This window comes from Falco cherrug, chromosome 5 (genome assembly GCF_023634085.1).
Source record: "Falco cherrug isolate bFalChe1 chromosome 5, bFalChe1.pri, whole genome shotgun sequence".
NCBI classification, from domain to species: domain Eukaryota; kingdom Metazoa; phylum Chordata; class Aves; order Falconiformes; family Falconidae; genus Falco; species Falco cherrug.
Window position 1 is genome coordinate 64,671,902 of NC_073701.1, and position 16,628 is coordinate 64,688,529.

A 16,628-nucleotide genomic window follows, 5' to 3' on the forward strand; every position below is an offset into this window, starting at 1 on the left:
AAATCATTTTTGATATGATCAATAGACCACCTAAGTGAGGAGGCAGAGTAATGAAAAATTATCGTGCTCCTCTCTGAAGCTGCAAAGGTGTGCTTAAGGAATTCCAGTGATCTTTACAGCTTTCATAAATCTTTGTGTGTGTTTGTGTGTGTATATACATACCCACATTTTTCTGTTTTGTAGTCTTTTAAATTCTAAGAGCTGGAGGACTGATTTTCAGTGCCTTTTTAAATGCTGAATGTATTTTAATGAAGATATTGTCTCAGTTATGATTCCTATCCCATTCGCGATTTTTCTTTTTTAATGTAACATGTTGGCCCTGATCCTGCAGTAAAATCCCCATGTGTGGTCTTGTATCAATCTAGAAGCCTTGTTCACTTCGGTGGAGGCTCCCCAGCCTCTCCCTTGCTGCAGGATTGCCACTTTTACATGGAAAAAAAAAGTGAAAAATACCATATCCCTTTACCAAAACAAGTAAATTATCATTTTTGTTTATAATTGTAGCAGTGATTTAGAATTTTTTCTTCATTGAGTGTGAGTTATTTTCAACTTCAGATGTAGTCCTCAGCTTTCCCTCCACCTTTTTTTTTTTATTATTTACTGAAGCCACCCCAACTAATTATTTATCCTGTTTATGGTAGGTGGTAGGCTGTGGCAAATTGTTTTCGTTTTGCTGCTGGCCACATTGGGTGATGACTCCAAAAGTGAATCCATAAAAAGGCTTGAGTCATTAGAAAACAAAACAACTTACTGTGAGATTCTTTGATTTTGCTGCTTATTGCTCAAGAGTAAAAAAATTGTATACTGTATACCGCAATTAAGAAAAAAAAATACTTCAGGCAGGTTTAGGCACATAAGCAAATCGCTTGGGTAAATGAGCATGAGCAACTGCCCTTAAAAAGCACAACAGAAACCAATCAAATATGTGTGAAAGATTAGAAAGGCAGATGGGTAATCGTTTAAATAATACTTTGTCTCCACAGAAGATGGCTGCAAGAGAAAGATACTGATTTGTTCTTGTCTTTGACAGAGGCACTTCTTTTTATGCACTCTTTTATTAGAGTTTTTAAACAAAAGTGAGGAAACTAGATAAAGCCAAGATTTCATGTTATAGTTCATGGGAGCTGGACATGGACAAGAGAGCCATAGAGAAGAAGCCATCCATAGACACGAAAGGAAAAGGTGGTCCTACCTGAATTTAGTAAAGTTATCCTGTGAGCGATTGCTGCTTAGCTGTATGGAGCCTCCCAGTTCAGGACTGACTAGCTCGCTCAGTTCTTTCAAAACCATGTCTTGGTAACAAGCTGGAAATTACAGTTTTAGAGGTTTCTAAACCCATGCTGGCATAATTTTCTGGTAGTTAGTAAAATTCATATTCTACACTCTTTCCCATTAAAGAGGGTAGGTGTAGGACTGGTTTATGGGCAAGCTTCCTAGATCATGCATCCTATAACATTTCCCAAAACAAATGACAATATTTGCAAGGAACACGTAAGAGAAAGTTTGCAAAGAGCTCATTGGCATAAACGTGTTTTACCAGCTTCTGGGTTTGCTGCTGAGAGCTCAGCAGAAGGGGATAATGCCAGGTGGTTTTCACATTGAAGCTCTGAGCAGCTTGTTATTGATGATAAGAGAGAAAAGAAGATGAAAGATACCAAGACGCCACGCTACCAGCTCAGTTTTGTTTTGCCAGACTGGCAATGAACCATCCGGAGATGTAAGTCAGAATGGTGAGAAAGAATGGGAGGGAGATGGAGGAGTCATTGGCAAAAAGGTGTTTGTGGTTGTTGGGAGAAATACTCTGGTGTAACAGATACAGAGGGTGGAGGCCAAGGGCAGATCTCTGTTTCGCTTAAAGTAATGGAAAAATAAAGAGTAGAATACTTATAATTCAGTTTCAAGAGTGCAAATGTCCATAAACCAAAGGGCTTAGCTAGAAATGTCAGCTGGGCTGAAGACCTAATGTATTCAAAAGTGGTGTTTTCTGCCTGTGGGAACAGGGCACGTGTAGCAAAATGCCTACAAAGTGAATTGTATAGGTAACTCCTTCCAAAAGAACGTTGGGAATAAGCATTGTACCTCTAAGAGAAAAAGAGCATTAGCAAAGAAGTTATAGGTCTTCAAGGCAGAAGACTGGAGGTGAAGTCAGGCTTGACGGAAGTCAAACAATTAAATGTTGTGAAGGATATTGAGCAAATAGGACAAGAAGGGAAGAAGGAGGACCATGGAAATGAAGACAAGGAGAAGATGAAGGGTAGTACAGGTATGAGCCAAGAACAGAAAGAATACTTTCCTTCTGACCCTGTGTTCATTCTCTCCTCTGCTGAGGACTAGGACAAGATGGATAGCAGCATTAGAGTGACAGTGGTGGAAATTACAGTAACGAATCAGGAAGCAAAATACAGGGACCTTTACGCACTGAAATCAAGGAATGGGATAATCTTTCTCCCAAGTTCTAAAAGAACTGGGTCATGAATTTGCAGACTCAGTGACAAGTAATTTTTAATACATTTATTTTTATTTCAAAATGCAATGTTTGTTAAGTCTGTTTTTAATAAATAATAGAAAAAATACAAGTACTGAAGAAAGGAAGAAAGGAAAAGTAATCTGGACACCTGATGACAGCAGTACACATGATTATAAAACAAATCTCAGAGGAAGGTCTGATTAAAGGTTTAGAAGTAATGGAATAATACACAGAAGAGAAGTGACATCTGTCTCATATCAACAGAGCTTGATAGCAGTCTTTGATAAAGGATTGATTTTCTAGGTTAGCCTAGGCCAGTTGGCAGTCCCTGCCAGAGATGGGGCTGGCAATGGCTCATTTTTTGCCGTGCATCTTAGGTATCTGTTTCCACCACCAATGCTGAGAGCATCTGCTTCCCTCCCACTGCAGGGTGATTTCTGGACTGGGGAAGAAGTCACTGGGTGCAGGATCAGATTGCTTCCCCTCCAAGGGAAGGTCTCAGCTGTGGTGGAGAAGAGGTGAGACACTCCCATGTGTGTAGCTGGAATACAGTTTACTTTTGTCCTACTGTTGGAAGAAGGAATGCTCTATTCTGGATGAATAAAAGATGGCCAGTTTGAGCTGGATTGCAGGAAAACGTTTGATATTATCACAGAGGACATTCATAGCAAAGATGGGATTAGCAGAGGAACGGCTCAGCAGTAAGGAACTAGCTCAAAGGAAGATAGCAACTGAGAGTTGTAGGAAAGCTTATCTAACCAGAGAGGAGGTTAGTAGTGAACATGCTCTGGGATGTATTTCAGGACTGGTTTGATTTAATAATTTCATATAAAATTTCATCACAGAAGGAGGTAGAACACTGATGCTTTTTGTTGGCAGTAAGGTTGAAGGACCATGTCAGTACAAATGAGGATCTAAGGATTGTCTGGAAAGAACTGGAACCCCTTGAACAGAAAGGAAAAACGGTATTTAATTCAGTAAATGCAAAATTGCATTTAAGGCTTTGCATTTGAAGTGTACCAATGGAAACTTCAGCCAGAAGCAAAGACCTGATTAGTAGGTTTGTCACTACGGTAGGTGCGTTAAGTGGATGAGGGATCATTAGTTGATCACAGAATGATGGAGGTGCCAGCATGATACAAGTGATTTTAGTAGACAGAGTGGAAGTGTCCAGGTCATCATACGAGAACCTGTTGATACTTCATCTGAAATGTTATATTCAGATTCTTGAAGGCAGCTTGTGTGCAGGAAGGATGAACTGGGAAGAGCAGGTGCAGAGAAGGGCTTGGAGCACTGTTAGGAGGAGCATAGGGGAGTCTGTGTTATGCTAGGAGAGCGACTTTGTGTGTTTAGTCTAAGATGTGAAGAGGGGATATGACTTCTGGCTACACATACCTCAGACAAGTAAATGTTTTGGAGGGAGAAAGTGATTTCAGCCAAAGAACAATGTTGGCACAACATAAAATGGGACATAATTGCCTATGAATGTAGGCTGGGAATTAGAAGAGGTTGCTGTGCCACCAGAGCAGTGAGATCCTGGAACAGAGTAATGGTGGGGGCAAAAAGATTAACTGGTTTTAAGATGATGCTCAATAAACTTGTGAATGGGATTAGGTGATGCAATGCCTGCAAAATCACTAGACTCACTTGCCCAGGAAGGGATGTTTACAGGGTTTTGCCATGGTGATGAAACAGAGAACGGGCTGTTGAGCTCCATGGGCACCATTGAAGGTCAACACACACAGAAGCCATGCCATTTGTGTGATACCAAGCAGCGTCCACAAAAATGGATGGTATCTTGGAATAAGTGTTCAAAGTTCATTTGCCTTGATAGAGAATATCACATTGCAAGCAAGCAATTTATCACATAAAAATATTTATTTTTTTTAATTTCAAGTTTAAGTACTGAAATCTTTTCACTTGCAGAATTTCTGGGGGCTCCACTGTAGTTTTAATACATTTTGGCACTCGGCAAATGCACGAGTTGGTCACAGCATGTATTTGTGGAGCTTGTATTTGCCAATATTACTTGTTTGCACAGAATAAAATATTCAGCAGGGCATAAGAGATAAAAACTAAATTTCTCTTTCTAAAAGTAATACGGGAGTTAGCCTACATTACAGGGCTTAAATTACAGTGATTCTCCTCCAGAGTTGGGAAAAAAATTTCAAAATCACCTCTAATCTTTGAAGAATCTAAACCATATGGAAATCTTCATGATTCCCCTGGGTGTTTTTGACACTCATAGCCACAGGTCTTCGAGTATTTCATATTTTTTCTGGTGAAACAAGCTCAGATCCAGATGTGAGATTTTTCAGTAATATAATAGTTACACCACTTTCTAGCATTGAGGAACTTATATCAATAAGGGAATATCAATACTAGTAGATAATAATATCACTTGTAATAATCCAAGTGAGTTGTACTAGTTTTAATTATGTCAGTGTCATTGATGGTGTCATTTTCCTACATACAAAGGCCGCATTAGCTCCTGTTCCTTGCTTAAAAATAGGTCACGGGTTCAGAAAAGAATTAGAACTTTTCAAACGTCATTTTTTCTTTGGGCAGAGAACAGCTTCTTCGGAGCTCTGCCTCTGAGAAACAATTTTTTGCTAGACCTTTCGAAGTACTGATAGAGCATTTTTTTGAGGCTCATCACCCATAGCAATCATTCAGCCCTGTGGCTCATATCCTATTTTTGAAAAGCCATTTCCTTTCAGTGCATATGTCTTTTCCCTGTGTTTATATGAAGCAGTCAATGGGGCTTTCAGCTGTAAGGATCAGAGTGAAATCAAATAAATTACTTCCAAAGATAGGAAACCATTTCACACCTTGGAGCATCATTTTGCTCCAGATGTAGCGTGTTACAGCTCATGCCAGTTAGAGCCGATTATAAACCAGCTGGCCTGTCGCAACAATTAAAATCTTGGTAGAATTTTCACTTTGCCTGCAAGCTGACACTTGGTTTTCATAATTTTGGTTTGGATCTGCAGCTGTGGATGGGGTGATTGCCCTGGAGTAATGTCTGAAATGGGTTTTCATTCACTCTACCATTATGAAGAGGTGTATGTAAGAAATACAATTCCTGATAGCATTTAAAAAGAAGTACAGAGTGAATTTAGCTTGGACACAACCAGATACACAGCATTTAGTTTCATTCTGGGTTTTTTTTTAAGGGAGTAGTATGGAGGCTCTTACTACCACATCTATGCCAAGGATTTTCTCACACCCCTTCATTCAGCAGGAACTATTTTGATTCAAAAACAGCTTTTAACTGACTTTTTATCTTTCAGTGTAGAACGTGTTTGTGATACATTGCCAGGCAAGCAGCCTGCAGAGAAGTCTAGCTCTTGTGTCAAGACTCCCGAGTGTTTCAGTGGTGGTTGATGTTCATTTGCATTTGGTTACTTAAAAAAATATTACTCCGGCCTCAGTTTTAGAGGTTTTGGATTGGAGTGGGGAAGGAGGTGGAACTGGGTCTTTAAATTTAGTATTTTACTTGCAGCCTTCTAATGCACAAGTGCTCATTTTGGAAGTGTATGAAAAGCACATTTGGGAAAGAAGGTAACGATATATGTATGGTGATGTCCCAATGTAGAGTTTAAGTCTTAGTAGGGACCTAGGTACCAGAAGGATCAAAGCTTTGCTGTAGAGAGTACCGCCTACTAGCAGTGTGCTCTCTGCCTCACTTTTCCTGTCTATAAAATAGAGCTCATAAATCTTGCCATCATTTACATAGTGTTTTGATATCAGGTTTCTCTTCAAGTCTGAAGTAACTTTAATTATTAGTCGTGGGACTGCTATTTCCCTTTGATTTCTCCCCACCTCCATATTGCCATGTGTGCAGCCCCTTCTTCAGGACAGAGGACAGGCTAAACCACCCTCGCTGAGATTACTCCGTCACCTCTAATGGTGTAGCACAAAGCCATTCATTTCTCCTGGAGTCTAAAGTCTCTGAACTTTATTAGCCCAAGGGAGTGGTAGGCCCAAGCGTGCTCCGAAATGCCGATCTCCTGTTTTGATAACTGAGCTCTAAAATCAAGATAAACAAGCTGCCCTATATACTGAACATGTCCTAATTGCACACTTCAAGCAAAGCAGCCAATCGATGAGTGTGTGTCGCCTGCTAATGAATATTTGTAGTTTTGGAAGATTTCATTTGTGATATTCCTTGTAGCTTTGGCAGTTATTAGCAGAGTAGCTTCGAAGACCCTGTTTGGGAGGAGAACCTGGCTTTATCTAGACCAAGAAACTCTGTAATTTAATTTCGTATGTTAGCTGGGCATGGGCACTCTTATTCAAATGGTATTAGCTAATACTTCTTTAAAACTGTTTACACTGTGTGCAAAGTTATGTTTAAAATCCTATTAGCTAATACATTTCCAAGTCTAGACTTGGGGAGGATTGACTCCCTGAAGAGCTCGTAGCTGGACTTTGTTTACTTGCAGGGGGTGGAAGAGGGGAGGCAGCGAAGGGAAGGGGTAATGATGTTTGAAACCGTCCAAATTACTTTTGCTGTGCCAAATATTTTGCTCTCTGTCCCTCTCCTCGCTTTTATTATTGCTAAGATTGCTTTTTATTGAGAGGTGGCTCTCAAGTCATGAGGGTGATTTTGCAAACCATGGGAGTATTGCCACCAACCAAGGGCACAGGCATTCAGCGTTGGGAACCAGGGCTCGCTCTGGGAGCTCTGGAAGGGGGAAGGCACAGAAGAAGCGTCTGTGTTGGGGTGGCCAGTCTGGCAGGAGCCCCGGGGAGCTGCACACTAAGACTTTCCTTGAACCAGAAACACATTGTGGACATTTAAGAGCCAAAGAGAAAACTTTCTTGGTGGGAGACAGCAGATGTACTCCACTAAAAGGAGAAAGAGGCAGGATGTGATGTGTGGGTTGCCCCCAGGATGGCCTGGTAATAGGACTTTCTTCCTTCTGCATCTTACAGGCAATATAAATTCAGAGTCCTGCACTTTGACTCAGCCTAGCACCTTACTGACACGTACAAAGAGCCTGAGCTCCCGGGTTAGGTACCTGAAGCAACCACTAAGACATCAAGTGGTGTGAATGTTTTCAGTGTTGCTGATCATCTAATGTCTTTTAGATTCCGCTCCATTCTAAGTTTCTAAACTTCCTTGGGTTTGGTTTTCTTCCCCTAGTCGCTGATAGCAGGTCTCAGGAGGTAGGTGTGATGTTACAGTTGGCAGGTTAGGCAGGAATGCCAAGCCCATTGCTCTGTTTCCTTTTACTAAGTATTTTCACTGTAACTTGCTATAGTTCTGATTTAGTAGTGCAAGTGGCGTATCTTGGGAGAAAAAAACTATTATCTCAGCCAAGCATTAAATACTGTATAATTCCAAGCCTTTCTCAAATGATGGCTCGGATCATTGACTTGAAATGCAGACAATGTGTCCCATCGTAGTGATCCTGCCTTCTGAATATCATATGAGAGCTGCAGTAAACTCAAAAGTTGAATATAAAATTCCCATTGACATTGGAGCTGGACTTTCCTGGTTCTCAGGAATTGTTGCGATTTGATTTTTGTCATGGTTTTCCTACTGATGTCTCTGGGGTTTGCTTTCTTAAGGTTTGCTTTCTTAAGCTCTCCTCCACTCTGGAATGTCTAACCTTTCTTTAAATCTCCGTCTTCGTACAGTCCTGTCACAAATCAGTTGCACTCCCACAATTACCATTCAAATATAAATGAATGTTTACCAAAATGTGGTGAAACAAATAGATCTGTCCTGTGGTTTTTTTGAAGTTTTTTTAGTTTTGTTTTCTAAAACATCCTTTTCCTTCTCTTTATGTTTCTAATCAAGAGCATTATAGTAAGGGCTTTTTTGTCTGGTCCGTTAAATTGCATGCACATCAATAACCCTGTGTATCAACATTCATTAATAAACGTTGGGTCCTCTACGTATCCCCCTTTCCTGGACAAGATTATTCTATACTGTGTATTTACTAGAGCTACATCCTGTCTACTTTAGCTACTCGAGTAAGTAACAATATTTTAACTGCTGAGTGTATAGTGTGCGTCATTTATTTGTCCTGACTAGATCCACTGCTGATCTCATAAACATCTGGGGAAAGAAATACCGAACTAGCAAATATTTGGAGAACCCCCTAATGTAGGATCTTAAGAGGATGATATTGTCTCTCAGTTTGAAGGTTAAAATCAGTGCTGTTCACAGCTGATTAACTTTCCTTTCTAATATTTCCCACAAATTGAGCTAATAGAATAAAACTTAATGAAACAAAGTTTGGTAAAGCCACGGAGAATATTTGTATGACAGCCAGCTATTAGAGAGGTTCAGACTGCCCCAGCATTCGCTTTGTAGCGGCTCTGTGCTTTATCCTGGCCAGCGGAGGGGTGCAGCAATGACAACAGTCCTTGGGTTGTGTTGAAACAGCCACTTTGATGACTCAAAGGTGATGTGAATTAGCCGCTCTGTATTTTCTTCATATCTAGTCAGTGATTGATTGTTTCTTTCTTTCCCATCAACCAATGATTCTCTTTTTTGATCCTACAGAGTCATCAGCAAAGTGGTGCCGGCTCCAGAGGCCAAACCTTCTACTCCTGTGAGCCGGCCCAAAACACCTCCACCCGTGCCATCACCAGTACCAGCTCCTGTTCATGTCACCCCTCCTCCAGCTCCAGCCCCTCCTCCTCCACAGGCTACCGTCTCACCGGTCCTCATCCCACCGCCCTCTCCAGCTGTCTCAGCAGCAGGAGGCTCTAAAGCTCCAGTTAGGAGCGTCGTGACCGAGACCGTCAGTACTTACGTGGTAGGTAACACATGCTGCCATGTTTTCTCTCAATGCCAGTGACATTCATCTCTTGAATTGTTGAGCTCCTGGGTGACTCATCATCTCAAACTGATGGGACCTGGACTTGTGATGTTGCTCTCCATTAAGCTACTCTTTATCCAGCCCTTGCTTCCATGCACATGTTTTGAGGGGTTAATAATTAAAACACTGCTACTTGGATGGAATTTTTTCTTTTTTCCCATTTCAATGTTAAAGTTTCTTCTTACAAATCCAGTTATATCCCACTGGGTATTTTCTGCTAACTGAGCTAGAGCATTTATTTTTGGAGGTGGACTTTTTTTATAGATGCTTTCGTAAGTGCTGAATTGAAATCTCAAATGTCAAACTTGCCATAGATTTTGCTGTCAGTCAGGTAAAGTACAAAACCTTCATACAACATCAAGAATTTGACTTAGCCCTCATTTGAAATGTGTAGAGTCCACTGATCTCCTTTCTGGGTTCCTCAGCCTACAGAAATTGCAAATGTGGATCTTGGAAAGTCTGTAAATAGTTTGTTAGTCTACAGTTCATTAGTCTGTTTGACATATGCTCTGAACTTGGCCTCTGACTGATAGCATTCTTTTAGAAAAGTCTCCCATCTAACGTGATGTAGGAGCTACATTCTCTAGAGTAACATAGGCATACCTCTGGGCAGGACTAAGTTTGCTGTGCTACTGAAATTTTCTGCTTTAGATGCAGTGTAAAATGGAAGTCCTGAGCATTCCTGGTCATTGAAGAGCAGCAGATACCATTAACAACAGCAGCAATGTTGTTATCCTCCCTGTCCTGGCTAAGTTCCAGCTTGGTTGGTGGCACCTTGCTTGTCTGTAGTGGGTAGCAGTTTAAAAATCTCACCATTTAAAACACCTAAAATTTGCTTTTACTACAGTTTCTTGCATTTTAGTTGCAACATATGCATGATTTTTCTCTCTTGTTTTTTGTTTTGGTTTGGTTTTTTTATTATTTCTGTTCCTGTAATGATTCCCAGTGTAAATCTACCCTGCCGTTTCTAATGGAAAAGGTGCTCTCCTCTGCTGGACTTAAACTCTTGTATCATGTTACTGGTCTCTATTTAAACAGCTGCTACATTTCACTCCCAAGTTAGTTACAGCACTAGATGACCACACATAGGCTGTGCATGTCTTTAGGGTGCAGGATACACGTCCTCGCCTTCTGTATCACAGGTGTAAGTGCAGTGTCACCGTATTACGATAGTGCTCAAAAGCCTGGAAAATCACTCTTAAGAGAAAAGCATTTCAAAAATACTGTACTGCTTCCTGTTTTCTTCAGTAAGCATTAAAAGCAAATGATTTAGAGGTTATGTTAGTTTAAAGAAGGAAAATGTAGAACATTGCCTAGGTAACTTAGAGTGGTAGCACTCTTAGCACCTTATGGAGAATGCAGAGGATGATGTAGGCTCCAGGTTATTTATTTCTTTTACAATACTATAGTTGAAATTAGGGCTTTACTGCATTAGGATCCAACTATGTGCACAGGCAGAGACTCCCGATGGGAAACATTGTAAGTCAAAAAGCTGAGAGAGAGGTTGGGAAAGAAAGGATCATTAATAACAGCCTCTTGTATGAAGATGCAGGACACAGAATGATGAAATGGCTTTCCCCGGCTTGCACGGGAAAGCTCTTTTAGAGATAAGGTTGGAGCCAGTGTGACACAGGTGCACAACTCCCTTCTGCAGGGGAGGACGGGAGGATGATTTTATAGCTTAAAAAGATACGGCATGGGATCTCCCTATAGGATAGCATCTCAGTAAGTGTGCTGTGGTCATTAACTCTCAGTGGTTTGTACTAAAATAGCATTCAGCAATCACATGCTGTCCCTCCTTCTGTGACCTTTGGCTCATTAAGGAATGAGAAGTTACGCAATATTTTTAACATCCTCATTCAGCAGCCCAAGTTCTTGTTTAACAAACAGGCTGAGCTTTCAGTGATTACAGACCACCCTGCCCCTCCCCTGCCCCCGAAAGGCAGGCGTTCTGCAGAAAAACATCCCCCCTAAGGCTGGGAAAGTTAGGGTATCTGTCTTGCAACGGGGCAGCATCAGGCAGCGCTGCCTGCAGCTGGCAGCAGCAGTGCCTGGGACGGGCAGCACGGCGGTGGGTACCAGCCAGGTGCCAGTGCCTGTGCCAGGGGCCGGTGCGGCTGCAGCCAGGTTGCTCAGGCAGGTTGTAAAAGGCTGTAGCTGTCAGCCCAGCAGCCCGCGGCACTGCTTCTGGGCAGCACCACGGCACAGCATCTCCTCCTTCCCTGGCAGGATCACCCCCCAGAAACGGCCATGGAACCCTTTGTGCCAAGCGCAGGCAGTTCACCTGCAGAGCAAACGCTTCTCTAGCCACTGAAAATGATTTTGCAGAGGCAAGATTAGATGCGTAGATAGGAATGATTATTGCGATCAATTCGCTTTAAAATCGAGTTCATTTTATGGTGTTGCCTACTCCATATCGCTGTTGGAAAGGGGATTGTTCCCTGCTTAATATTCCTGGGCTTTGTATTTTCTAGTTCTAAACTGCAAAAAAAAAGCAGGGCCTTTAAGAGGAGTCAGTCAAGAGTGATGTGTTCGTTGCAGCTCTGGTACATTCGTATTGATTTTTCATGAAGTGGTGTGAGATGTACAGACCACCTTTAGTGGCTTCTTTTTTTTTTTTTTTTTTTTTTTTTTCCTAAGAGCATTTGGGGCTTTTCATCTACTACTTTTTAATATAAATTTTGTAAGCTGTACAGATAGCAAGAAGTTATTGCTTAGATATATGTAAGTGCACAAAAGCTGAGAATAAAACAGTTTATGGTTTTGAGATTCAGTGATAATGTGCAAATCTTCATAAGGGAAAGATGAAATCAGGGTAATACCCCAGACATTTTGTACTTTGTAATGTTAATTGCACTTCTTTGGGTGGATTTTGTGACATTTTGCCTGTATGTTTTTACCAAAGACCTGTTAAAGAAACCACTTGGAATTTAAAAATACAAATAACGGGTCTAGCGGGATATAAATGCTAAAAAAATTCATAAAGCTCTAAATATGATAAATCCAGTAAGCAGCTGCCTAATACTGTAAATGATCTGCGTTTCTTGCTTCGTTTACCCTTTAGTAAATTGTACTGTGACATAAATGTCATAAGGGGAATGGAAAGTTACTCAGTAACAACTTTTTTTATATCCTGATCTTATCAGCTAGTTGAAGTTGAAGGCTCTGGCTAATAAGTAATACGGCAATATATACACATGGCACTGTATATTTTGCATGCATATAGGACGGTTATCTTGCGCAGGAGGCTACCATCGCTCGTTCTCGCCATTAACAGGGTAGAATTTTAAAAACCGCGATGGTATAGACAGAGAAGGAATTGTGTCCTTAAGCCCTGGCTCTGCTATATGTGAGCGCCTGTGCTTAGGTTGGGTGGTATAACTGGCTTTACTGGTTTACAGGACAATACAGAAAAATGCATGGTTTTGTCATCATGTACAGTATAGGAAAATCAATTGAGATAGAATGCCAAGCACTTAGGATCAGAGAATTCCTAAATAACAACCGTGGCTCCTGAATAGCTTTGCCAGTTAAGCAAGAAACTTTTTTTTTTAAAAATGTCAGTTTTGCTGCCTGCTTTGCCCTGAAAACCAGCTAACTTTCCTTTTCTTTGCGCCAGATCCGAGATGAGTGGGGTAACCAGATCTGGATCTGTCCTGGCTGTAACAAGCCAGATGATGGCAGTCCAATGATAGGTTGTGATGACTGCGATGATTGGTATCACTGGTAAGTTGCTCTCATCCATCCTATTCTGCTGTTCCTTGGCAGATTTGGGCTATATTATTAAAAACCTTTTTTTTTCAATGGTTCGTGACGCCAGGAATATTTAAAGGGCTTTACTGTGTCCGATTTAATAATCTGGAAGATATGTTTATCTCTGTTTTTCTGGAATTTGAAGAAGCGGATTTTAAGCTGTGAGGAAGAGTTACGTTTTAATTAATAGGCATTGATGATAACGGTTGTTTTTGAAACTGCTGGGAAATATTGCTGATTCCTGTAATTTTGTGAGAACTACAGGATTATGAGCATAGTGTATACAGATAGACATTTCAAATTATGAAGCATTGTATGAACAGTAATATAAATGTCAGCTCTTATAAAAGGGTTGGAGGGAATTAATCACTTTTTAGGCATTTTCTTAAACAGCTACATAAAATCCTAAGGTTTTTTGCAGATGTGTTAAAGAAGCATTTGAAATTATTTTAAATCTAGCCTATTATACCTGAAAGTGTGCTCACATTTTCTATTAAAAAAACATTTCTTATCTGAGTTCAATTTTTTTGTTTGTTTTGTTTCAAAGCAAGTGGGTTTTAGGTTTCTGTTCTTATATTCATTAACATAATGATAATAGAATTGCTCTATTAATTTGAAGGCCAGATCCTGTCTCCCAGTGAAGAGTTTCATTTCTTTGGATAAGAAACAGAAGTAACATTACTCCACTGAGATGATAAGATATTTTCCTGTCTTTCGCAGGCCTTGTGTGGGGATTACAACTGCACCCCCAGAAGAGATACAATGGTTCTGCTCCAAGTGTGCCAACAAAAAGAAGGATAAAAAACACAAGAAGAGGAAGCACAGGGCACACTGAAGACTTTGCAGTGGACTGAAGGCAGGCGGGCGCCACAGCACCTTCTGCCCCAGCTCCGTTGCAGGGGGGACCCAGCCTGCTCGTGTCTCACCCTCCGTCACCAGCTGGTAGGGTTGTGACTCTGGAGTGAATCAGGGGCGAGGAGGTGCTCTCTGTCAGGGGCTGTGGCGTTTCACAGACTGTCCGAGCCCAGGGGGTTGGGTTTTGGTACATTCTGTCTTTTCACCTACCGAGGGAAATTTGCACAGAGCGATATGAAGACTTCGGTAGTTCATGGTACCGCTCCTGCTCCTGTGGCTCGGCAGCAACAAAGATGAATGTTGTAAATACAGATACCTGTCCTGTTCTTTCTCAGTTTGTTATTAATCCCTCTTGAACCTTCGCAGGAAGGTGCTGAGAAGAGGAGAAAATGTAAATTGCAGTAAGTTGTAAACTGAGGGACCTTCTGGAATGATTTCTGTAGTCTGGATACAGTTCAGCCTCTACTCCTGCTGAGCCAGATAATCATAAAGTGGAAATAAAAAGTGGCTGGTAAATATTTTTGTGACGAGAATATATGAAGCTTTTTTCCTTGATTTTTAGTACTAACATAAAATAAACACGTTCAAGCTTTTGTGATATATCTTCTATTTTTAAAAAAAGAGAAAGTTTCTATTGTGTCGATTTTTTTCTTCCGTGTGAATTTATTTTGGTGGACCTGTAATATATTTTATACTTTGGTTTTTGTTTTTTAGTCTTTGTCAGTGTACCTTTTCATTGCTTGTACATTTCATTGGTGTGTAAAAACACTTCCCATTAAAAGAGTTTCACACATGTAAATAGCTGATATTTATAAAGTACTTTTTTTTAGTATTATCATTATTATTATTATGTTGAGGATTTTTATTTTTCTTTGCCTGAGAATACAAACCTAGCAGCTATTAAAAGCCCGTGTGACATACGCCTGTCCTTATGGCTTTAAGGGATTGGTGAGATCTGCCCCAGTGGTGCGTGCACGAGGAGTCGGCCAGCACCATAATTAGGCCTCGATTCAGATACTTAAACATGTGGTAACTTCTTAAGAAGTGAGTAATCCTATTGCCTTCAAGGAGCCTGTTCCCACACTTCGTTATACATGTGCTTAAACGCCTTCTGAATTGCGAGCTTAGGCCAGGGGGCTCTGCACTTTTGATGGTAGCTACAGTGTGTTAATCTGTAGCTGGAACTGAGCTTTTTTATTTCTTTTCTCTCTCTCTTTTTTTTTTTTTTTTTTTTTTTTTAACAAGTGGTGGCCAGGTTGCCAAAATGATCTGGCTCATGTTTAGACAGAGGGGATGCAGAATGGCATCAAGGCCAGGAGATGTGTTACCCTGTATATCGCCTTGGAAAGACCAATAAAGTGAATACAAGTTGTATTCCCTGTTGAAAATGAGGGGGGAAATTGCAGGGGAAAAAAAAAATAATTCAGTATTAGATAGTGTAGTGCAATGGGTGTCAGAGCTAAATAAAATGTAAGAGTAAATCTTAAAAAAAAATCATACCTTTTGTTTTCGAAGCAATCTTAGGCTTCATTGGTTAATTTGGGGATATTTCTAATTTCAACCATACAGTGAAAAACATCTGATGTTTGAGAATATGGCCCTTTAACCTGTTGTGCAGATATTAAGAGTTATTTTTCAGATGCATCCAAATTGATATTAATGAGACTGAATTAGTCATGTTTTTAAAAGTACCAGTCTAGTTAGGGAAATGAGGCTTTGCTGATAGAACTGGTAAATTGCAGATCAGTGGAGATATGGGTGAAATTGGTTTATTAAAAGTGCACTGTTACCTTCTTTGTTCAATGCCATCTCATTTATATTCCGTCCCTGCTAATTACCAGTCAAGAAAGTTCTTCGGTTTGATTTTTTTATTATTATTATTTTATTTTGAATTGTTGGATGTTGCAAACCTGATTCTTGTTTTTTTTTCCATGTGTAATGTGCAGACGTACAAAATACACAGTCTTTGGTCATTTCTGGTTGCAATAATAAAGAACTAGCTTTTGGTAAGTTGTTTATCCATTTCCTCCTCCCTTCCGTTAATCAGAACTTCTCACATTTAATCAACTGAATTATTCAAGGTGCCATGGGAGGGCTGAACTTTGCCGTTTGGATTGGGCATTCAGCTATTTCTATGCGTGCTTGTGTGTTGCTGCCACTGGGCTGGTTTCCTACCCCGGGTTTTATGATTTTATAAATGACCCCTGTGGCAATAAAACCAAAGCATCATTTTCAGGAGGCTTGTGTGTCTGACAGGATTAGTAACAGGAGAAGGGGCCCTTCACCTCCAGGTCAGCGGTTTGAAGCCAGCCTTGGTCCGTAGCCGTGCAGAGCCAGCCTCCCCTTTCATTTATGCTGGTGTGTATCAGGAATTGGTGGTATAAAAGAATAATCAGCTTCCAAAAATAGTTACCCCCCCCAAGCAGCCATGTGGCATGGACCTTCCTTACAGCCCCTCATACCACCCAACACTGAGCAAGCCCAGCTGCTTCCCCAGATGTTTTTATTTGCTGCTATTAACTTCACGGGTTGTATTTCTTCTCCATAAACTCTGCCAGAGTTAGGGCTGCTCCCTGGATGCGCTGCTTGCTTTTATGGGCAGACGTTTGTGTTCCTCTTAATCCTTTTATGACTTGGGCTTTGGACACCACTGTCCATGGGAAGAGGGCATGGTGGGTGGGTTGCAGGTTGGTTTGCTGGTTGGGCATCAT

General features: G+C 40.8%; 1 protein-coding gene across 3 annotated transcripts in view; it reads left to right on the plus strand.

Annotated features, from left to right (window-relative positions):
* The window catches only part of TAF3 (TATA-box binding protein associated factor 3), a 120,279-nt gene extending 104,352 nt beyond the window's left edge, over positions 1-15,927 (plus strand). For all 3 annotated transcript variants that reach the window (XM_055711273.1, XM_055711274.1, XM_027815274.2), the window contains 3 exons: positions 8,991-9,246; positions 12,929-13,035; positions 13,783-15,927. In XM_055711273.1, the coding sequence (XP_055567248.1) occupies positions 8,991-9,246; positions 12,929-13,035; positions 13,783-13,897 (478 nt within the window). In that variant the 3' untranslated portion in view covers positions 13,898-15,927. The remainder of the gene's footprint in view (positions 1-8,990; positions 9,247-12,928; positions 13,036-13,782) is intronic.
* The last annotated feature ends 701 nt before the right edge of the window (positions 15,928-16,628 follow it).